This window comes from Pecten maximus, chromosome 1 (assembly GCF_902652985.1).
Source record: "Pecten maximus chromosome 1, xPecMax1.1, whole genome shotgun sequence".
Taxonomy (NCBI): Eukaryota; Metazoa; Mollusca; class Bivalvia; order Pectinida; family Pectinidae; genus Pecten; species Pecten maximus.
In genome coordinates this window covers 37,975,053-38,000,158 of record NC_047015.1, presented here as the reverse complement: position 1 = coordinate 38,000,158, position 25,106 = coordinate 37,975,053, and the positions used below count along the sequence as shown (strand labels likewise).

General features: G+C 35.2%; 2 protein-coding genes across 6 annotated transcripts in view; both read left to right on the top strand.

Annotated features, from left to right (window-relative positions):
• Positions 1-16,794, top strand: part of LOC117332719 — a 36,952-nt gene extending 20,158 nt beyond the window's left edge. For 4 of the 5 annotated variants that reach the window (XM_033891754.1, XM_033891738.1, XM_033891746.1 and 1 more), the window contains 2 exons: positions 11,436-15,873; positions 16,180-16,794. In XM_033891754.1, the coding sequence (XP_033747645.1) occupies positions 11,436-15,873; positions 16,180-16,771 (5,030 nt within the window). In that variant the 3' untranslated portion in view covers positions 16,772-16,794. Of the gene's footprint in view, positions 1-9,150; positions 9,339-11,435; positions 15,874-16,179 lie in introns of those variants that run through there. The other variant, XM_033891762.1, reaches the window with a different exon arrangement.
• On the top strand, positions 16,728-21,050 carry LOC117332750 (probable cyclin-dependent serine/threonine-protein kinase DDB_G0292550). Its single transcript, XM_033891780.1, has 4 exons — positions 16,728-17,905; positions 18,273-18,356; positions 18,875-18,979; positions 19,334-21,050. The coding sequence occupies exons 1-4, from the start codon at positions 16,849-16,851 to the stop codon at positions 19,366-19,368; spliced, it is 1,281 nt and encodes a 426-aa protein (XP_033747671.1). The 5' UTR covers positions 16,728-16,848; the 3' UTR covers positions 19,369-21,050.
• Positions 21,051-25,106: the final 4,056 nt, after the last annotated feature.

The following is a 25,106-nucleotide window of genomic DNA, read 5'->3' as shown; positions in this document are numbered from 1 at the left end:
AATTTGTTGACGCCGATAAACAGACAGAAATTACCGAAGTGCAGACAGAAAGCGACATCATTGACTCCGTTACAAGTTTTGACGACAGTGAAACGGACCTTAACACTAACGATGACGATGACGAACCATAACATATTCCGAGCGAAACAGAGGCAAAAGCCGCTATAGAAACGGTTATGCGATTTCTAGAAACATCGGACAAAACAACAAAATTAGAAATAGTCTCTTGCAGAATGATTTCAAAAAAATTATCGGAAATTATCACAGACAATATGCGACAAAAGCATATCAGTGATTTTTTTTTACCAAACTACAAAAACAATAACCATGTTTAGACACTTTTACTGTTCAGTACCTGAAATTGAAATGTTTGTGTTTTCTGATTTGATCACAGTAGAAGACATTGGATTCCTACATTTTTGTTTTTGTCAAATTCGATACTACCGCCACCCTCTTTGTACCGCCAATTACAACAAGAACAAAAGGTGGCGGTATAACGAGGGTAGACTGTGCATTAAAATTCTACTGAAAGTTACAATTATGATCCAATTGTTTTAGATATATTCATCTGTTCAAAAATCTTATTGAATGATACATACATATTTCTCACATAGTTAACAGGGTTATCCAGCCATTGTTAGGGAAAAGGTAATCAATGTCACACACAAGGGTTCACAAAGGGTACCCACTATATGATGCTGCTCACATTAATGAACTCATTTTACATTGAGAAACCATGTTTAAAAAGATAAGGTCAATTTGACACACATTCCAGGGAGCATTGTAGACAGCGTGATGAAAAACTTACATCCCCATGCATATGTAAGTATTTGAAAAATATAATCAAACATGGGTCTTTTCCGTGAACAAGGGTATCTTAACCACCCTTGTGTAAGAGTTTGCCTGGCCAGCACTTGGCAAGCATCATGACTGGCCAAACTTTCACACTCGGGTTGATATGTCCTTGTCCACTGAATACGTTAAATTTACCACTAGCCCTCCACCTCTGGGTTGCGAGTTCGAAACCTACGTGGGGCAGTTGCCAGGTACTGACTGTAGGCCGGTGGTTTTTCTCGGGGTACTCCAGCTTTCCTCCACCTCCCAAACCTGGCACGTCCTTAAATGACCCTGGCTGTTAATAGGACGTTTAACAAAAACAAACACTGAACAGACTCATTGTTAGATTCTACTTATCTCAAACAGAGAGTAAGATGTTTAAGTTCAGCAAAAAGTTGGCTCTGAAAATCCAATTAGTTATTGCTGAACATTCAAAAATTAATTAAAAATAAATTAGCTATCAATATCTCTCTCTGAGATCGGATTGGGAAAGTTCATGCTCGTATCCCTCGCAATATTAATATTCATGTTTTGCGCTCCCTCTGAGTGCGTCGCCGCACAACCTAATACAAGGGGATGCAAGTCTTGCCCCATTCAAGTCGGTCAACCTTCTCCACAGTAATGGGCCTCTTGTTACGAAATTGGTGAAAAGAAATGATGGGGTTGCATATCTGTTGGTGACATGCACATCAACAAAAATCAAAATTGATGTATCTCATAGAAGACATATCAGCTTAAACACTAATTAGCGGGACATGCAAAACATAATTAGATGTATATTATTTCAATTGTGTTAATGTGATGTAACAGTGGGGATCTCTGCTGAATATAAAAGTTATCCATTTACAGTGGAAAATTGAAAACAATTCCGCTATTTGAGATGTCAGTTCAAAATAATTCATCTCGCTTGTAACTAGCATTTTCATTGGCATTATAACTTGCACATTAACCCTTACGAAAAAAAACTATGTTGTTGCCTCCCACTTAAATGTTTGACTCTAATACATGTCAATGACAAATGCCAATTGGCAGGAATATCAGACAGTTATATGGAACTGCAGTGATCATGTTTAATTTCAGTACAAATAGATTATGTTTCATTTTGGTCTGTATAGATCCGTTGCTAAAAAATCATCAGAAATCATTAGATAGCATATATAGACAAGTACCTCAACACACTCATCATTATTTATAATTAGCAGTTAAATATTTGCGTTAGCTGAGTTTCTCGAAAAGGAATGTGTTATTCCAATCCCACCACATTGTATTGACATTGTAGTTATAAAGATTAACTCTAAATTATACATTGTATTGACATTGTAGTTATAAAGATTAACTCTAAATTTAGATTATACAACCTTAAATTGGAGCTTAAACATTATTCATTTTGTTCTCCAATTGATATAGAAATCTATTTATAGTCTAATTGAAACAATTTGTTATCTATCAAACATATTACAGTGTTTCTGTTTTCTTCTCACTTCCGGCAGTACTTTGTATTTGCAAATGGCTAGTGTTCATACGTTTTCAGCTCAGGATACATGTGATTTAGTTTTGTCAACACTGGCGTTGGCATTCTACCCCAAAACTTTCAATGTTTATGTTTTGAGTTTTTATTATTTTGGGGTTGTTTAAAGTTTATATATACATATAAGTTATCAACACCCCACACCATTCCTGTTTGGTATACATGTATATAGATATCAGGGGTCTAGGTGTAATGTTACAGCAAAGTAATGTGGAATTTTTTTTTTTTTTCAAAATTTACCATGTTTTGGATTAATCTTTTTTTTGCATCAAGACTCACTTTTAAATGTTTGAAAAGCTTCTTCATGGAGTCTATAAGTATACATTCTACACCCTTACAATTTGGTGGCAATGAGAATTTATATCCTTATTTTCTCTCCCCCCCCCCCCCCCCCCCCCCCCTCCCTCCCTTCCCTTCTCTTCTCTTAAATATGTAATGTTTCAGTGTGAGTGGATATATTAGTGTGTATGGATGTCAATGAAACAATAAATGCATATATGAATATTGATACAATAAATAAGTTTAAAAATGTTGTATGTGAGGATATATGTGTGTATGTAGGTTAATATATATGAGAATACAATTGTAACAAGAAATATCTTCAAAAAAGATTAATGGCATTTTAATACTGGTGGTTATAATGTAAAACTGCTGGTGAAATAACAAACTAATGCGTTTCAGCAATAATAACAAATCAGTTTGAAACATTTTTGGTGATAATAAGACTGCATTTGAATCAGGAATATAATTTTAATAATGTGCCATTTGAAAAATACACCATTTATTCAGCTTGCATTCAATCTTTACTTGGTTTCGTTTTTAACTGTATATCCGCAGTTTGCATTTACCCTACATTGACCAATCACATACTTCATCTTGACCAGTAACGCCAACTGTTGTGTCATATCCGGGGCCAGCCGCCAAAAGAATATTATACGGCTATGCCAAGAAATATGAACATTAATTTGTAATACTGTCTCTGTGTTATGTCATTATACATGTTTTGTACAATAAGATTTCAAAATAAGAAATGAATTATAAAAAAAGATGGTAATTTTGATAAATAGTGAAATCTCAAGTGTAGGAAATTGGTGGGAATATTTTACATTTGATTATGGAATTTATGTTTTTTTATATTTGATCATGAGACATTGAATTAGTTTGATGTTCAGTTATAATGCAAGTCATATGTATTTTACCCACCATTATCACCATATTATGGTTGGCTAATCAAATTGCGATGGTATGTCGTCCATCTGTTGTCCGCCTGTCGGCCCTCCATCTGTTGTCACCTTGAAAAGTTCTGGAGGGACTTTTCTCAAACTTTATGTGTAGGTTCCTCATCGTCCCTAATTAATTGTACCAATTCAATTAGATTTTTGATCAGAAAAAAAGGTGGCCATCTTGGATATTGATGTTTGTTATCTCTATTTATTGAAAAGTGAAAGGAAGGATATTCCTCAAACGTTAACAGGTTGCCATCTTGTATTTTAAGAATTGAAGTTTTTTATTGGTATTTCTTGAAAACTTCACAAGTAGGTTCCACTTGTCCTTGAGGAAAAGAAGGGAAAAGTAGAGAGAAGATCAGCCTGACATAGAACCAATCAACATCAATGTTACATAGAACCAATAAAGATCAGTCTGACATAGAACCAATAAATATCAGTCTTATATAGGCCCAATAAAGATCAGTCTGACATAGAACCAATAAAGATCTGTAATAAAGATCAGTCTGACATAGAACCAATCAAGATCAATCTGACGTAGAACCAATAAAGATCCGTCTGACATAGAACCAATAAAGATCAGTCTGACATAGAACCAATAAAGATCAGTCTTACATAGAACCAATAAAGATCAGTCTGACATAGAACAAAAAAAGATCAGTCTGACATAGAACCAATAAAGATCAGTCTGACGTAGAACCAATAAAGATCAGTCTGACATAGAACCAATAAAGATCAGTCTGACATAGAACCAATAAAGATCAGTCTGACATAGAACCAATAAAGATCAGTCTGACATAGAACCAATAAAGATCAGTCTGACATAGAACCAATAAAGATCAGTCTGACATAGAACCAATAAAGATCAGTCTGACATAGAACCAATAAAGATCAGTCTGACATAGAACAAAAAAAGATCAGTCTGACATAGAACCAATAAAGATCAGTCTGACATAGACCCAATAAAGATCAATCTTACATAAAACCAATAAGGATCTGTCTTTCATAGACCCAATAAAGATCAGTCTGACATAGAACCAATAAAGATCAGTCTGACATAGAACCAATAAAGATCAGTCTTACATAGAACCAATAAAGATCAATCTTACATAAAACCAATAAAGATCAGTCTGACATAGAACCAATAAAGATCAGTCTGACATAGAACTAATACAGATCAGTCTGACATAGAACCAATAAAGATCAGTCTTACATAGAACCAATAAAGATCAGTCTTACATAGAACCAATAAAGATCAGTCTGACATAGAACCAATAAAGATCAGTCTGACATAGAACCAATAAAGATCAGTCTGACATAGAACCAATAAAGATCAGTCTTACATAGAACCAATAAAGATCAATCTTACATAGAACCAATAAAGATCAGTCTGACATAAAACCAATAAAGATCAGTCTGACGTAGAACCAATAAAGATCAGTCTGACGTAGAACCAATAAAGATCAGTCTGACATAGAACCAATAAAGATCAGTTTGACATAGAACCAATCAAGATCATTCAATGTAGAAGCTTTGGTGTCTTATTAGACAGCCAGGTAAACATGATTAGCCTTCAGCTGACAGGTGGTCATTCAGGCTGTTATTTTAAGTAATAGGAGTATAAACACTTTTAGAAATAGGAATTTGTATGTTTTAAAACTGACCATAGAAATTACTCTAGGCAAATATTAACACAGTTTTATACTTAACTCCACCTCGTAACTTTTATTTGAACAATCAAATTGTATCATATACTTAGGAAAGTTTTGTGAGAGAGCTATCAAGAGTGTGGAAGAGGACAAGGAGAGTGAAGGTGGTAGCCTTTTACAAGGACCTATGACAGTATGAAATGGGGAAATGTGAGGACACCAGGACAGTATTTGAGATATTTAAAGATACAAGAAATAGAATGGAAGACAGAATGTTAAGAACAGGGTGCTAGAGGCTGAATGAAATAAGAAGGGAGATTAGCATCATTAAATATGATTGAGGGTATGGATTAGCCTGGGAAACTCTGGACAGAGTAGTGGACAATGGACTGTCTATCTCAGGAAGATAAGTCCACTTATATAATGTAGTCAGCCAATAGAAAGTTCAGTCAGATAATTTGCATTTCAAGTAAAACCTAATTTTAGTAAAACTCAAAGACAGTCTGAGACAGAGATTGAAAGAGGGGATATATATATACCAGCAGGAATCTAGGTCTGTTCTTCTAGAAGATACCATCAGGCTGAGGATGGAAGATGTAGGTGTGTGCTCTGGAAGTGAGAGACAGAGAGGCAAGATCAGATGCTAGAGAATGGAGGTGTGAGCAATTGGTTAATATTGTTATCCAATATTAATGGAAGACCGAATAAAAGCTGGAACTGTTAATGTGACATCATTTACAATTCCCTTGACTGTTCATCAGATAACAATTCCCATGGACTGAAAAAAAACATGGGCGAGCACCAGAGTGGATAAGTTGAGGAACTTTTGTATCATGGTAGTTGTGTGAAATAATTATTATACATACCGTATTTCTTCTAATAAACGCCCCGGGGGCGTGAAATTTTTGTGTTAGTTTTATGTTGGATATCCTTTAAATAATTACCTCTGGACACACGTGGATGGATATATAACTGTGCCACGGTAAGTTCTTTTTCTCGAATTGAGGAATTTTTCTTTCCAAAAAAAAGGGGGCGTTTATTAGGGTGGGGGCGTTCATTAGAATAAATACGGTATAATAACACTGAAGAATCATGCTGGTATTTAGGAAGAAGAGACTCATACCAGGAGGTTTCATCAGCTTGTGGCTTAATTCTACCAAGGCTGATGTAACATTTCAGAAGTTACTTTCCCTCTGTATCAACATGTCAGGTCAACATTTCATCTCAACACATTTTATTGACAAACTATTGTAAAAAAGGATAGGACATCAGGTTGAGCCTATATAAGTCTTAACTGTTAACCGGTTTGGATGAACAGAACACAAAGGCATTTACAGAGATTGACAGATATTATATAATAGTACATGTAGTTCATAGGTTGTTTACATGTTAAATTAAGTTAATCCTATTACAACATCAATTTTATGAAAATAGGAGGCAATTCATTTTATATGAAATGATTAACACATAGATAAGCAACACACACACTGTTATTCAAGATACCCTCACAATTTATATAGAACAATCTGGCAACCAAGTCATTTCTTGGTGAATAATGACATGAAGTGTTTAGTCTGATCCATTACATCAGATTATTCTCCAATACCACACAGTAACAATTATATAAATACACGTTCAATTTGCACACACAATGTTTGGTTTGTTTGTTTTTGTTTAACGTCCTATTAACAGCCAGGGTCATTTAAGGACGTGCCAGGTTTTAAAGGTGGAGGAAAGCCGGAGTACCCGGAGAAAAACCACCGGCCTACGGTCAGTACCTGGCAACTGCCCCACGTAGGTTTCGAACTCGCAACCCAGAGGTGGAGGGCTAGTGTTAAAGTGTCGAGACACCTTCACCACTCGGCCACCGCGGCCCCGCACACACAATGTCTTTACTCAAAAAGCAAATAACATGTAAATATGTTTAAATTAAAGTATTTGCCTATTAACTTCAGCCTGTCTTGATTTTGAGAATGACAAGCCCTTATAACTGACTGTGTGTTTGAGAATAAAAGTACCTCCCTATAACTAAAATGTAATTATAAATGAATATATTTACATCAATTTAACTTAATAAAGTTCAAATATGTTCTAAAAATATTTCTAAACATGGTTGGGTATTTTAGTCCATCACATATTTAGATCACCTTCTGAAGGTCAGATAATCAATCTTGTTTTGTACATTTGTATGTGATGTAGAATATACATGCTGTCCATCTAGCATCAACAATTTCTTTTTAAAAACATTTCTTCAGAAGACCTCAAGCCAAAAGATTTTGAAGGTACCGTAGGTTGCTGTGAAGACATCTGAAAAAGTTCATTTGCCAAAAAAACAAAATTACCTTAGGGTCAAACTTGTTTAAATACTCAATTGACTTCTGACTGAAAAATAATTAAAAAGACTTAGAATCAGTACAGGTCCATATATCAGGTGAACAATACAGGTCCGTTGTGCCCCTTGTTTGTACCCATGTTTTTTTTTTTATAGATATTGGGATATTTATGTTTTTGATCATTTATTTTATGAATTTTGATGAACATGACTTTCAAAGTGATTCCCATCACTTACGGTACATTAAAATTTACGAGAGTATATAGTTCATAAGTATATTGTGGCAGAAAACTTGTTATATAACAGGATTAAATCCCATTATACATGTTTTGCAACATCCTATCGCCTCCTCTAGTCATCCTTTCATCCTCTCGGGTTGTCGCTAGATTTTGGTATTGCTGTTATAATTAGTTTCCTGTCTACTGTACATGTGGCCGGTATATTTGGTTGAGGTTTTTCATTGACTCCTGTTGATTCTTTACTGAAGAGTTATTTTGTTGAAGAAATTGGGTAAAATAAATAATCAAAATCTTATATAATGATGCACTAGTTTTACATGTTCAGTGTTAAGAGTGCAATAATGACGTGAGAGTCCTGTTTTAGCTAGGCTGTCAGGTTTGTTGGGACATTTGATAGCTGTCTGGGCACCTGGCTTGTTGAGTAGGTACATTCACTGTGTATGTCAGAAAAGGTTAATTGATGACCTCTTTGTTTAAAGAAGGCTCAATTTTGTTAAATGGCTATTTTCATCTGATTATAGTTAAGTTAATTATATTTGCCATGAAAAGGTATATTGACAGTATCCTAAACTTCAGGTTTAATTAAAAAAAGTGCAAGATGACTCCATTGTTTGTATTACATGTACAGTATCCAGACTGTGAGGGTATCAGATTTTGTTTTATTCCCGACATCACATTATCTTTGTGCCTGTATGTAGCCAAAAACTTGGGACAAATTCCTCTGTAATAATTACATGTTATAATTGGTATTACTCATTAACGAAGATAATTCCACAACCATGTTACAAACAAAAAGTGGAAACGTACCTACCATAGATAAATTCTGCGATGCATTATATGCATGATGTTGATTAATTTATCAATTCAGTAATTTAACTGGAACACCTACCAGTATATAGCTACCTGTATATTTCTGATGAATATTAATTTCAGTCTTCCTTTAGCTTGTATAATACCACATTCACCCTTAAGTGATATGTATGTCAGGTCTCCAATATCAACTAGATTGCAGAACTGTTTACAATTATTATAAACAAGATCAATATCCCATAATTTAAAAATTCAATTACATTGGCTAGTGGATATGGCTAAACCACAGGTGAATTTTGCCAATAGTGATTACATCACAGTTTATTGACAGCAGTATGCGTTAATTAACTATATTGAACATAGATTTAATCCTTTGATGACAGGGTGCTTGTGTTTACATAGGGCTGTGACACAATTAGCCTAATTGACAGTTAATACCTCACCCTGTCAGGCCAGGAACCTGTCTGTCCACAGTGAAGCTTATCTTGTTCACCTGGACTATTGTTTGGCATAAGGCCTCTATTAACTTAAAACTTATCATAATGTCTGCAGAAGAATTAACTGATCTAATGATTAAGATATCGCTATAAATATCCCCATAACCTCACATTTTACACTTAGTATAGAAACAATACAGTTAGGAAGTGGTGAAGAAAAACAACAGTGATACAGCCAAGAAACCTGCAGATATGGTGAACTATTCAATGACTAGACCTGGTTTGTCTCCTTTTGATTGGTATTTTATCTGTTATTTGTCATGTATTGCATTTCATAATGTCCCAGTAATGATGTTTTGTTCTGTTTTTACTTTGTTAAATCTTAATTCTGTTTCTAAAAAGGAAATTTAGACAAGCAACACATATGAATATTTGTTACATGGCAAATCAGTTTTAATTTGGCTTATATATGATCAGTTTAGGTTTTCAACACCAGTTCTCACAGGATTTGTGAATTTAAATCTACCTTGGTGAAAAAAGTCCTTGATTTGCTTTCAACAACTTTGGATTTGGCTCATTGATATAACAATCATGCAGTAGTGCTAAATCACATGTGTATACAATTAATATGAAGTCTAATTACTCTCATGATCACCACAGGTGGATATTTATGTATAATATGTTCCTAATAAAATGATGTGTGATAGCAGGATTTTGTCTACAATGTTTATATCACTAGCAGGAATGGGTTTATTATGTTTATATATTTTAGAAAATAATGTAGATAACAAATCACTGCTACTGATGAATTTGATGTAAGTTCAGCCATGTCATGTGTGAATTGAGTAAACAGATAACGGGACATTTTACAGGTACAACCAATTTGAAAACCCAATGTAACTTAATTGATTGGATGAGTCCTAGGTACTGAACACTTATTTTTCATTTCAACAAATTTTATTATACAAGATATTATAGTACAAAGGGATTTGACAACAGGCTTTGCCTATATCAGTCTTCTCCCACATAAATGACATTTTGATAAAATAATATTGATAGAATTTTTCTAGACAAATTGAACAATAGAACTATATAATTAGGGTTATTTGTAACATTTGCACATACACTCATACACACATCATTGTAATAATTTAAGTAGTCATTCATAGTTTAATGGAATAATTTATAGTTAAAAAGTATCAAAAGTTCAGGAAATATTTTTATTTATATGCATTATATATATATATATAGAAAATAGATAATTATACAAGACTTTGTAAAGCAAAAGCGCTTCACCTACCTGACGGTGAGAAAGAACAGTATTTTATTGAACAATTATAATGATATACATACATATTAATGAAATATTATATAATTAATTGATTCAAAGAGAAATAAAAGAGAATTAAAACCTTCTCGAATTAGTTATAAATCTTTCTACATTACTTAATACAAATTTATTACGATCAAGTGAAAGTTCATAGTTACCACATGTTAATAAGTTAATATTTATAAAACCAACTTGTATAAATATGTCATGTATAAGAGTGCCTTATATGGTTGTAATTTGGACAATAGAAGAAGTAATGCTGTAGATCCTCAAACCTCAACCAGTCAAATTCGTAATCTGAATTAGGAATTGAATCATTGATTGTGCTGAACACTGAGTTACAGATGTGACCTCTTCAGCTGATTGTAATTTATCAGTTGGGGCAGTGGTGGCCGAGTGGTTAAGGTGTCCAGACACTTTATCACTAGCCCTCCACCTCTGGGTTGCGAGTTCACATTGGATAATTGTCTGGTACTGACCGTAGGTCGGTGGTTTTTCTCCGGGTACTGCGGCTTTCCTCCACCACCAAAACCAGGCACTTTCTTAAATGACCCTGGCTGCAAATATGACGTTCAAACAAAATTAACTAAACCAAATTATCAATTATATTGAAAATTTTACTATTTGAAAGATTGATCTCCTTCAATAATGAATTCAGAATTAAATATTACATGAACACTCATTAAGAATCCGAGTCTTTTCGTGTGTCTTTAGCACAGTACGTAGTAAGATTTTATTGTATTGATACGAATGTTACCTGTGTAATATATTCTTGTTTAGAATGTTTAAACTGACATCATTTTTACTCCCCTGAGCAAGTAGGGTATATACTGTTTTACCCAGATTGCGTACAGTATGTCCTTCTGTCAGCAGCCAAACTACCTAGTTTTCAGAAAGATTATTTTGGTCATTATATATATATAAATGTATATATAATTAGTAGGGGTCGAAATAAAGTGGGAGAATGGGGACATTCATATGGCACCAACATATTTCTAGTTTTTATTCTAGTATACGTATTATAAGCTTCTTTACTTTTAATTACAGATTTCCAACATGGTATGACACCTGATCAGAGGTATCGGGCACAAGAATTATACCGAGACAGACCAGAACGGCCGCTGGATGTGTATGATTACCCAGAATCTAGCTGGACCAGATTTGACTACAATCACACCAGGGAATCAAAAATCGATGATTATCATTACAGGAAAGTAGATAGATCAGGAGGGTATGGCAATTGGAGGCTGTCACGAGGGTATTCACGTGGTCGTTATCGCGGGGAAGAGAAAGGACGACAGGATAGAGGCCGAGGCTATTGGAACAAAAGAGGACAGTATACATACAACAAAATGCAAGGAAAGCGTCCATGTGACGTCACAGTTGACCGTCATGAAAAAAAACGTCGCTTGAATTTGACAGAGAGCTCTGTAAAAGACAACTTTGAAAGTCGGTCACATGGAGGCAGGAAAAGCCCTTCTTCTAGGGAAAGCTCTAGATCTGCGGACTCCCACAGATACAGAGAATCATCAAAAGATAGGAAAGTAATGTCATCTGGAAAATCAGATTCTGACAGGATTCATTCAACCCATTCCTCAAAAAGCTGCAAAAGGACTGCTGATTCTACTAGTGAACATTCAACAATGGAAAGGCTAGGGGCTGAAACTGAGCGATCAAAATCCAAGGAAAAAATAATGACAAGTGAACTGAATTTTACAAGTGAACTTTCCAAACAGAAAAAAGAAGAAGAAAAGAAAAAAGAAAAGACAGGATGTGAAAATGCTATGGTTTCCGTTAGTTCTACTACATGTACCTCTGTTTTGAAGTCTGTTTCAATGGACAGAGTTTTGACATCAAATACAAAATCAGTTTCAAAAGGACCCCAGTCCAGTAAGCCAACTTCGAAATGTGAAAATTTACCAGTAGTTCATACCAAACCTAAGTTATCATTGAAAACAGGTGTCCGAGAGTGCAGTAACATTTCTTCTGTGAACAAATCGACTGACACAACTGTAAAAGGTTTGACTTCCTCTGGTATGTCTTCAAATTTTGAAGCCAAAAGAATTCTTCCAAAAATTCCAAAAATTCCATCAAAGAATGTGTGTGTAAATGGAGCCAATTCAGGAAGTTCAAAGAATGTGTCATCTGTAAATGGAACCAAGGAATCATCCAAAAAACAACACCACAGACATTCAGTAGGAAGTGTTCCTCTCCAGCTTTCCAAGAAACCACTCAGTTCAGGGACTAGTTTGGACAAAAAACAACAAAATAAAAAAAAGAAACATAGACATTCATCAGGTCATGTAACAGAGACATCTCCGAAAAATTCCATGATGGTGTCATCTAAGACAATTTCAGAGGTGACAAGTTTTGATGTTGACCATGATGCTTCACTTAACTTTTTATTATCAGAAAGAGATGATTCATTGCCACACTTGGTTCACAAAAAGAGGCATAAACGAATGTCCGGATCAATATCGCCTCCACGAAACAGTGTTGTAGATAAAGCTGTTGATGTAAGCGGATTGTTTCATGAGGATGGGATTTGTGGAAAGGAGGATGGTAAAAAAACATCAAAAACTGTAAAAATTTGTGAGAAAGAAGAAAATCAAATCTCCAAAACCACGTCAGGGAAGGAAAATGTTGAACAAAGTTCGTCCACAGTGGATAAAAATCTGTCCAAATCTTCTGTTAAGAGCCATGAGAGACACAAAGTAAAGGTCAAATGTCATAACAAAAAGACAATTTTAAATCCAAAAGGAAAAGTAGATATCTCTGGAAAACCAATAGAGAAAGAAAAAGTGCATGGTGCTGCAAAAAATAAATTAAGTGTGAAAAAAATGCACACCAAGCATGTTCAAGTTTCAGGAGGAAAGAAAAACAAATTAGGAGGATCTGATAAAAAAGAAGGAACAGGGAAGGAATTAAATTCAATGAGACATCATGATCAATCATCTGATATGGTGCCGGTTGTATCTGTTAAAAAAGTTCCTTCAGAAGTGAAAAGAGATAAAACTAAAACAACTGAAAGTCATCCTTTGGAAAGAGCCGAAGTTGAAAGTTCAGTGCCCAGTGCTGTTCATTCTGATAAGGATTCAGTGTCAAAAAGTGATAGAATGAGCCTGTTTGATCTTTTTAAAGACAGTTCAGAGGATCAACCACAGCAAAAATCTAGTAAGCTTTCTGTAAAAAGAACCCCGGACAGTAAACATTCCAAAAGATCCCCTACCAAGTCAAATATAGAGCGAGAGAAAAACCATCACAGCAAGAGAAAAATTGAAGACAAATTGAACAAAGTTTTATGCAAAAAAGCAAAAATATGTTATGGTGAGGAAGTTTTATCGTCAGAAAAAGGAAATACATGTCCAGAGGAAGAAATTATGAACATCAGTAAATCATCTGCAGTCTCTGAAAATTCAAATAAAATTTGTGATACAGTTGATTCAGAAATGGAAAAAGTGTCATCGTCAACTTCAAGCTGCCCGACAACAGAATCTGATATTCTGTCCTCTGGTCCATTGGAGAAAGACCTGTCCATACATTATGAAAGTGATCTGTCTATTAATTCATCTGGTCGACATATGGACGAATCTGGTTCGGCAGGCACATCTTTTTCTTTGTCTTCTTGTATGACGTCCCCGTCTTTCAATAAAAGTGACACTTTGCTCAGTGACGATGATAATGAAACAGAAACATCATCCAACATGTCAAAGTTAAAAAGTGAACAATCGCTTGAGATCCAATCACTCGTATCTAAGAACTTGGAATGTGATTCTTCAAAAAACATGTCTTCAGATTTGTGTGACAGACAGGAAACTCTCGGTGTTATTGATAATGCAAGTGAAAGTGAAGATGATGGAAGTGACAGACTTGTAATTGACCTTAATTATACATCTGTTCCTTTGGTAGATACAGCAGCTGGTGACACTGCAAAGAATGAGACAGAATGTTTTAAATTGCCAAAATCAAAACACGAGAAAAATCCTAATAATCATGATCAGAAGCAGAAAGAACAGCAATCTGAACAGCACACAACATCAACATTAACTGATGACTACGAATCAAGCCAAGATGAGATGATGGACACCAACATGAATGATTTTGTTGATAAGGATGATATACGGCTGATTACATACAATGAAGGAGACATTGAGTGTCCCTGGACACCAATGCCACCTACACCATATGTAAGCAACTCACAGGAAGATGATATGCAAGAGGATGTAAGTCTCCCAGAGGAGAACTGTAGTTCTCCTATCAATGAAGGAGAAGAGATTGCCCCAGATCAAGAAAAGGAAGTGAATTCAGTGGAAGAGAAGGAGACGGTTCCTTTTCAAGAAAAAGAGATTGATTCACATCAAGAAAAGGACACAAATTTAGATAAAGAAGATTCACATCAAGAAAAGAACACAAATTTAGATAAAGAAGCAGAGATAAGACAAATTATAGATCCAGGAAAGGAGAACAATGAAGATCAGGAAAGGGACAAAAATCCAACTAAAGGAAAGGAAGCAGATGCAGATCAAATGAGGAAAACAAGCCAAGATCATGGTTGTAGTTCTGGGGAAGAGCAACTGGAACAGAAGGCTAACATACTTGCTTCTCTTTCTGGTGTAAGGCCGAGTTCTGATGCAGATAGTCAGAAAGGAAAGGAACATGCTGCTCCATCGAATGAATTTGTGACTCAGTCATCAGAGAAAAAGTCAGCTTTTGAGATTGCTACATTTCCAGTATCTATTAAACAAGAACCTGTGTCAATAGAAGATTCCTGTATTACAAAGCACATTCCACATTCACAACCAATACGTGGAGCAGCAATTACTCGGTCTTCATCAGCAGATCACCTGACTTTACAAAATCACGAATCGTCAAAACCATCGATCATGAGATCACAATCTGTAGGAGGGGAAAGTAACCAAAGTTTATTAAGATCATGCCAGGGACCAAATATCTCATTGAATGCTGTGCCGCCTTGTGCAGTTGATGCTGGAACTAAAGTACCCAACGTTTCTACACCTGCTTCAGGGAGTGATGCTTACACCATCAGTGATTCTTATACTGCGACTCATATCAATCTTATAGTGAACTCAGGAAAATTGAATGCAGAACAGCAAGAATTTGTGGCAAAAATAGATAAAAGCCTAGATTTGCTAAGTGCATTAGGGAGTAGTTCAATGCAAATTCCACTTAAACATGACAAATTCTTCACAGATGGCAGTGAGTTTACTAGCTTCGGGAATTTCTCACCAAAGCATCTGACTCCCAAAAACATGATGCGGTGCATTGAGTGCAAGGAATGTTTGAAGACTATGTCACCACGTGAGTTCATTGAGCATCTATGTGGGAGTGTGCAGCACAAGCAGTTTGATATGGAGAAACTGGTCCGCACCACCTTCGAGTTCTGTACCAACCAATGTAGCAGCTCTGACACTTGTGCCAGGGTGCTTCTCATCATCATCTTTAAACTTGAAAGAAGTTTATTCAGGTAAAAAAAAAAAAAAATCTCAGAACATGTCTTATCGATACTAAAGGGACCACATCTATAATTGAAATTACTCTTACAATCATAGATAACATAAAAATGTTACATGAATGGGGCTATTTAAATAGTTGAAAAACCGGTAAATTGGTTACATTATGTATATGTATAGTGTGTAAATATATTGTACAAAATTCTGCCATACAAACAGCAATATATATATAAATCATTGTGGTGATAGGTTGTGATTTGAGATAATAGTTACCTGTATAATATGTATCTACATTATATATTATTTTTATCTTTTTTCAGGTCCTTTAGGGAGGGTTCTGCTTGTCAGACAGTTTCCTCACCAACTGACGAAACGCACATGACTATCAGTCCTCGTACCACTCCGTCAACAGCTGAAACCACATCCTGTGTGGAATCGCGTCCATTTCCTGAGGCTCAGAAAGTACAGCAACCAGCATTAAGTGGATTATCTTCTGTTGAGACATCTTTGATAACAAATCTCCCTTCTGGTATTGCCCAGTCTTCATCTTCAGCATTACCTACACCACAAGAAAATTGTCCCCCAACAACCCAGATGATTGAGGATTCAATATCAAAATCTCTAGCAGTGGGAGAATACCTATCAAATATTCAAGGAGTTGATGCATCTCAACCACCAAGAAAGGGAACGGACAATGTTTTGTCAGTGGATGCTTGGTCACAAGGCTCCGTGCAGCAGTCATTGACGGAATGTACCACACAAGTCGGTGAGCAACCTTTGCAGCAAAACGGAATGAAATCAGTTGCTCCATTAGCTGGCATTGGGCAACTTCCTACAACATCATCGACTAGTTTCAGCATCTCGGAAATAAACAGTTGTCGCAATATTTGCAGCAGTCAGCTGAATCTCTGAAAAAATCTTCAACTCAATCGTGCACAAATAATGATCCCCCACAATCAGCTCTTCCTCAAAGACTTTCCAAAAATGTGATGGAAAATCAAAGGGCGCAGTATGGTCAGGATAGAATGAAGAACTCTAGCATGATTAGTAAAATGCTCTTTGAAAACCCATGTGTAAGTCAAGTTTCACTTCCTGACTCAAGGGTAAATAACCAGTCAATGAGTCAAATGTACCAGGGATCCAGTAGCGTAACAGACAGGACAAGGCGGGGAAGCCATGTACTTACAGAGCCGATCATCCCACCGCAGACCTGGTCCAGCAGCGATATGATGCCAACAGCATGTTCTCAGTCCTCTTGGAAACAAGGACAGCTATCCTCCGTGTCCACTGTGCAGAGTAGAACGCTGGGAAATGTCGACTGTGAACTATCACAGACAAACAACACGCTTCAATCCAGTCCTTACTCTGTCGGTCAAGTGACCAGTCATAGTGGTGCCAGTCAGTATCAGACCAACACAAGTTCTAGGCATGGAATGAATGAGAACTATACTAGTGCAGAACCACAAGGTTTCTCAAAACAAGTTGGTTATATGGGATGTCTGATAAACAATGGACTTAGTGTAGATACAGCAACATCCAATAATTTTGGATCTAGGGTTAATGTTGGACCTTTCAATAAAATGGGTGCACATGCTCCTATGCCTTTCCAAAATAATAATTTTGGTTCACAGAGTATGTTGGGCCCACAGTGTAATAATACCACGGCACCACACAGTATGTTAGGACCTGCAGGGACTTCACAGCAGTACAGGAATGTCGTAGGACCACACAATAATTCAAACTCTCATGGTACTTCAATACAGAGCATGTTGGGTCTGCATAGTGATAATAATGAAGGTTTAGGTCCTCGTAATACTTTACAGCAGAGTACACGTAGACCAAGCAATACTACTGGACTGCATAATACTTCGAACCCTCACGGAACTTCAAAGACGAAATTGAACAGTGCCTCTGGACAGCAACAATCATCTTCAGCTGCTCCATCTAATCCAGTCACCAACATTTCTGGAAGTCATGACAAATTCTCGCCCAGTGTACAAGAGAGCTTTTGGGTTTCGCTTGGGGACAAGATACACAATGAAGCGGGTAAGATATTTTATTACATACCTGGTGTACATGTATATCATGTTTTCTCTTTGATCATTTCTGCATTTTCACAGAAATATAAAAAAGTATGAGTATTGTTTTTTGAAACATTTCACCATTGTGTAAAATGCATGATAATTGACTTTGTAGCACCTTGATTAGATCAGCTTTGTACCTGCTATTCAAACCAGTTTGCCATAGGACTTCATGACTGGATAAAGGGACTGATAAGATTTAGAATTAACAAACTCCTGTTGTTTTCTTTTAATATTTCATTCCGATCTAAAGATTTATTGCTAATTTCATAAACTTTAAGCAAATTCTTAAAAAAAAGTGATTTATAAATAGATTTGTTTAATATTAACAGATGCCTATCAGATGTTCATCATGGGGCAGATGATGCAGAGAAAGGCTGTGGAATGGTTCCGAGACACTCTCCAAGAAACAAGACGTAAGTATTAGGTTAGATATGTACCCACACCAGGTCCCCATATATCACTGGACATAAAATCCTGCAGAAACGAACCACACTATCAAACTGTGTACTGTACTGCCACAAACTTCTGTTTCACCAAAGTTCACTGCTATTTCTTATAAAATACCTGAAAATATATAAAATAAAAAGATCATAATGAAGATTTGTGTACCAAGGTCCATTAGTCTCCAAATACCCGTATTTCAAATATGGGGGATTCAGGAAAAATAAAAAGGCTACTATTAAGCTATATTGGTTGTCAGTTTTTCAAACTAAGTATTAGTATAACAAGTGTTTTCATGATAAATTTTAGTATGCCTGGGCCTTGTACATTTTGTATTTAACTTAAATGTAGCATACAACATCCCACTCACAATGCAGATTTAAATATAACTGGAATAATCCCCTTTTTACCTGGAAACATGTTCTTTTTCAAGAAAAGAATGAAGAAATGAAAGGAAAAACTTGCTAACTGGCAAATTTTATTTTTGCAGATGCCATGGAAAAAATGGACAAAGATCATAAGGAGGAGATGCGTAAACGGAAAGAAAGTGAAGAGAATGTCACTAAAAGATTCAACAGCTTCAAGACTCTAGTTGGTAAGGTCTAAAGCTTACACATTTCTTACAACTTGTCTGTATTAATAATAAATTACCGCGTGTAAAAATTGAGTCATTGAATATGTGAACCTTCTAATTTCTTTAAAGGTCAGTTGCTGTAGTGGACATTTTGAGTAAAAGTGATAAATATGCAATAATTTGAGATTGATAGGATGGGGATTTATAAGTGCATCTTTAATTTATTGTCAAATGCTAATCTTACAAAGGTGCCATTCTCATTTTGTTCTCTTAATCATCAGTAAGTATTGATAGAATTGGGTAGTTTTGTATTTGCTTCAAATAAATCTTGTGAAAATATAAAGTTTAATTTTCTGTGTTTTCTTTTATTCACAGAAACTTTCACAAGGAAACAAAACGACATCAGCTGAACCAGATCTGTGAGCATGTTTAGTGATGTGTTGTGTATACAGATTTGACAGTGGCCATTGACCCATGTATACAGAACAAGGATTTTGACTGAGACGGATGCCGATGTAAAAAGAAACAAGGATTTAGACTGCTTGAGACGGATGCCGATGTAAAAAGAAACAAGGATTTTGATTGTTTGAGACGGATGCCGATGTAAAAAGAAACAAGGATTTTGACTGTTTGAGACGGATGCCGATGTAAAAAGATACGAGGATTTTGATTGTTTGAGACGGATGCCGATGTAAAAAGATACACGGATTTTGACTGTTTGAGACGGATGCCGTTGTAAAAAGAAACAAGGATTTTATGACTTTGAGAGTGGATGGTAACAATCTGACATTGCGTAGTATAGTTACCCAGTGCTGTGTGGACACATTAACAATAGTGCTGATACTACCAGGTTTTACATGGACAGATCTGAGGACAAATCTAGACATTTTGTCATAACATTGATCTGAGGACATTTACCACATTAACTGTGGTCAGATGTAGGAGTAAATACTGGCTATTGTGTGGTTACATTGCTCTAAGGACATGACCATACTTTTAGTGGTAAGAAATGAGGATGAGCATTATATATTGTGTTAACATCAATTTGAGGATTTTTACCACCCTTTCTGTGGTCAGATTGAGGCAAATTTACAGATATTTTGTTGTGTCGTCGATCGGAAGAAATTCACCACACTTTCTGTGGTCAAATGGAGGGTAAATCTGAAGACATACCACATTTTTCTGTTGTCACGTGTGATTGGAAATTTAGATCTGTTTGGTAGCATTGATCTGAGGACAAATTTATCACATTTTCTGTGACCAGATTTAACAGATACAGATATTTTGTTGCATTGTTGATCTGAGGTGAGATGGAGGGCAAATCTGAGGACTTTTACCACATTTTCTGTTGTCACATTATATTGCATATACCACTTTTTCTGTGACCAGCTAGATTTAACAGCAAATTTAGATATTTTGTTGTTATGATGATATGTATAAACATTTCGGTACCACATTTTCTGTAGACTGATGTGTTGGTTAACATCGACAGCTGAGGTCACTTGTTTACCGGTGTTCTGTGTAGTCTCTTCTTACGATGAATATTTTCCAGGTTTTATCTGGACCTGTCCAACACGGAAGAACTTCTGATCTAAGAATATACCAGTAGTGCTAGAGAAGTGTCAGTATGAACTTTACGTAGTATAGAGGAATCTCATGTTTGATTTTCCTCTCTCAGGGGTTGGCCATGTGATGTAATGCCATGGATTTTACTTAATAGACCAGTTATACATGTTGTACTCAATAAATTTGTGCCAAAAGATTTATCAACACTTTACTTCTGATATGTGTAACAAATGTTATAATAATATGTTTGTTCTATACTAACCTTTTCATGTCCGTTCAGGGAATCAAAACCCGGCTGGCTACCTGTAAGGCAAGTGTGTTTCCACTGTGCCACCCAACCACCCACCCTGCAAGTTTAATTGTATCTTAGGTGTATCAAGCTGCTATCAGATTTTAAAAAGTCTATACTGGAACTTTTGATTATATGATTTAATAGCTTAATGTTCGTTTATAAAGGGAAGAATTTTTTTTTTAAAGTCATCAAATCATTTGCAGTGTAAGCAACAATGAAATTTAAAATACAGAATTAGACTTTTTTTTCTGTTTAGTGAACCCAGACCAGATTGATAAAATCAAATAGGGAAACAGCAACTAATTACAATTGTATCAATTTATATGTTGAACTAACACTGAATATGTTTATCCCAAACCAAAATTGATATCAGGTTTTTTGTGACATTTATTTACCATAAAATACTCATTTACAATGTACTTAAATGTTACCTTAACTTATTCATTATCTATTTACCTTTTCATTTATGACTTCGTAGATTTTTGTCTTCGGTTTACCTCTATATCAATTATTTAATTTGCTTGCTTGTAAATGCCACACCTGCAGTTATTGTTTGCTTGCAATTGGCATTATACTTCATACTGAACTATATATAGCTATAGTTACATCCGGCATTTTTTCAGGTCACAGATCTAGATAAAGCATTTTATTACATTTTTACCAGTGAAATATCAAAAATTATTCATTCTATAAAAGTGATATTTTTCACTAGTATCACTTTTGCTGATTTGACCAATCAAATTAATGATTAGAAAATACCACAATAATTGACCAATCAGAAAGCCCGACATATATGTCAGCACCTGGACAGGGGGAACTACATTTTTTTGTATGCAAACTTTCGTTGTAGGCCTAGTTAGCATACAGGGTAGGTTTTTCGTTGATAAAAAATGTAATAAACAGAATATCTAACAGTGTCTTCAGTAATACAAAATATATTTCACTCGTGTGGCTAATATTTTGATATTTTTCACTTGTGCTGCGCACTCGTGGAAAATATCAAAATATTAGCCCCACTCGTGAAATATATTTGGTATTACTGAAAACACTGTTAGATATCCTCTATATTCATCATCATCATCATTTTCTTATTGCAGATTTATTAGTGCTTATCTGTAAAATAACATGTGTTCCAAGACTATTTACTGCCATCACAAGGGATTTTGTGCCTTCAATCATTTGTCAATCAGTTCATTTCTATTAAAAAGTAGTTAAGTATAGTAAAGATTTGGATAAAATCTTTGGTATTGATAAATTAAAATAAAGCATGCAGTAAGCATTTTAATGGTGAAGTTTTTATTTTTGAACTTTAATTGTCAATATTTCATGCTTGCCAACCTTCCTGTTTTGAAGGATTATATGTGCTTGTCTTGAGTATAATTCTGACTTGTCCCAAATTCAGATATACAATTATCAAATTAAACCTAGTAGAATATAAAATATGTTTTGGATGTTGTTTGAAAGTAATCATATAGGTTTTCAGACATAGGTTTGTTATATAAATCTAGTTTTTTCTGAAGCAGTGTTTTGTTTTTGAGATGCTTTCAGAATATGTGTTCAAAAACTCGCAGGAGGATCTATAAAAGTAATATGCTTGCCTTCTAGTCAAGTTGTCATACTTACATGATACAGTATCATTTAATTTACATATCTATAGCTCAACATTTATATATGAAGATAATACATTTTGTGTTTTCAAGTTTTAAAACTTGAATTTTCATCAGATTCAGTGGTCTTTTGCAAATTGGATATAACATGTTTATAATTTGTGTTTTTTACAAGGTTGTATGATGATCTACTGGTAGGTAGGTTTTGATGTAGTCTAAGGAAACATTTGAAAAAGGGATGAATCCAAAAAACTTAAGCCTGAATTAGACAAAAGACAGATATACATTATACGTAACATGTGCCTTACAGACATGTATTGTTTATGAAGGATGAGTTAATTTGTCACATGAAAGGGTGTCAAGTAAGTCTATGCACAAAATTTGGGATGCCTTAATTACCTGGTACAGTCAAAGTAGTAAATTTAAGTAATATAATTTCCCGTGATTCACCTGTAAAGATTTTAGTTGTGTACAGTAACTACCAGTATATTGATGATTTTAAGTGTATTTTGTACTTTTATACAAGGATTTGAAGGTGAAGTGCTATAACATGGTCAGGAATGTGAGTTATTCAGATTTCATTCCATCTTCAGTCAGGTTGCAATATTTATGTTTCTTTTAATTCATTTTGTTGTGAGAAATTGATTAGAAAATAAGATGAATACAAGAAGTAAATATAGGAATCTTTATCAACTTTATCAACTTCATACTTCCAAGGTCAAGTTTGAAAGGGTGTAAAAAATGTTTTGTGGTGTAAATCTTGTATAATTTTTCCGACAGGCAGCTTTTAATAAATGTTTATATATTATTTTTTGATCACAACCTTTCATGAAGTTTTTTTTTTCAAAAATATGTTTGTAAACAAGTGTACTTGGTTTTATGGGTAATTTCACCTTTATCATTACCCTGGCCAGCTCACTTCTTAAATGTGATTGGTTCAAAATTCAATAAATTTGTCATGATTAAACTTTTGTTAATGCTTTTCTATACAAAAATTAGTTCATGAATAACCATGAATTGATGACAGACTGTGGGATAAGAATGTTTTTCTCGTCAATAATAATGTTTTTTTCTGACAAGTTCCGAAATATTCCTAAATTCATTTTGGCTCAAGACTAGTGTGAACTTAAGGTGCACTGCAGTGTTTTCTCAAGATCATGGGACAAAATTTTACCTTTGACTGGTAACATTTCAGTGGGACAGGGCCAAACTAGCTATAGTTTGATTTGGCCATCTCAACTTCACTTCTGTAACCGTATAACAGATGTGAACCCTATCTAGTGGGAAGTATTCTCAAATGGTGAGAATTAAAATTTTATAAATGCAGGAACAATGGGGTGAAACCAGGAAGGGAGATAACTTTTAAATTGATGAGATACCAACTGCGAACCAAATACCCACTGAACGAGATACCCACTTTGAATTAGATACCCTCTATTAACCAGATACCCACTTTGATCATAATGATCTTAATATACAATACGAAAGCTTTTAAAAATGACAAATTTGATCTGATTTTAACTTGAAAAATAAAAATTGATAGTATATTGTTTGGCCCTAAATGACCCTAGTTGTCGATGGGCCGTAAAACATAAACAAACAAACAAACAAACAAACCCACTTTGAATTAGATACCCTCTTGCTGATAATGAAGATCTGTATACTTGTTGCCACTGTTGCTTCCTGGACCTGTCCGACCTATGGGAACTTGGTACCTGGGTCATAATATAGACGGAATAAATCCCGACCCCAGTACCTTCTACAACTGATGGACATGAAGAAATCAAACCACTTACTTGGGACAAGCCCTAACCTGTGGAACTTAAGTCATAACATGAATACATGTACCTCTCCTCAGAATCATAAATAACTAAGCTAGAACACAGAATAAACAATAATGGGACGGGATTGGAGCTGACCCAGGTGATTTAGTTGGGATCCCAAACATGTATCCTTACACTAGCTTCCAGTTCCTTTACTGAGGTGTGCAGACACTGGTTTGTCAGTTCTTCAAATGTAACATTCCAGGCATAAATGTTGATGCCCTAAAGATGGTAATGCAAGCTTAATAGTTTGTCAGAAAGCAATATTTTATCTTGCCCGTATTTCATTCGGGCTACGATAAATGAAAATTGACCTATTGGCCTGTGCCTGAGCCCAGGATGAATGCATTCTTGGTAAAAAAAATTGTAATTGGTGGCGACTTGCTCCTTGTGTGTGAACAGCTAAACGCTGGAAGTACCTACCCTTTATGTAAAGATGCACACTTGTTGCCCTTGATGAGGTAAGCAGTCCTTAAAAGACCAAAGCTGTTGAATGCTGCACCTTACAATATTCTAGTTAGATATCTTGTTTAGTTTATACCTTATGACCTGCATTATGACCTTTTTGTTTATCTATTTGGTCTCTGATTTGAACATGTAATGTTAGGGATCAAGGGAAACCTTCATATGGAATTATAAAAAAGATGTTTTGAGTACATTGTATTTGAGAAAGGTCATATCAGTATTTTGTTAAATGGGGATAAGACTTGTTAATGGAATAACAAATAAAAGGCAGTTTGAACAGCTCACCGTGACTGATGGGTGTATGAAACAGCTATACATAAAAGATACTTTGAAAATAAATTATGACAAATATGTCTGAGATGAGAATCCATAATCTAATCAAACAAATAAACAAG

What these genes read in the sequence shown, in the direction of transcription:
- LOC117332750 (XM_033891780.1), top strand. Translation starts at nt 16,849, where the DNA reads ATGGAAAATCAAAGGGCGCAGTATGGTCAGGATAGAATGAAGAACTCT. An exon ending in CAAGATACACAATGAAGCGG is followed by an intron (nt 17,906 to 18,272) that starts GTAAGATATTTT and finishes TAATATTAACAG; the next exon opens with ATGCCTATCAGATGTTCATC. An exon ending in CACTCTCCAAGAAACAAGAC is followed by an intron (nt 18,357 to 18,874) that starts GTAAGTATTAGG and finishes TTATTTTTGCAG; the next exon opens with ATGCCATGGAAAAAATGGAC.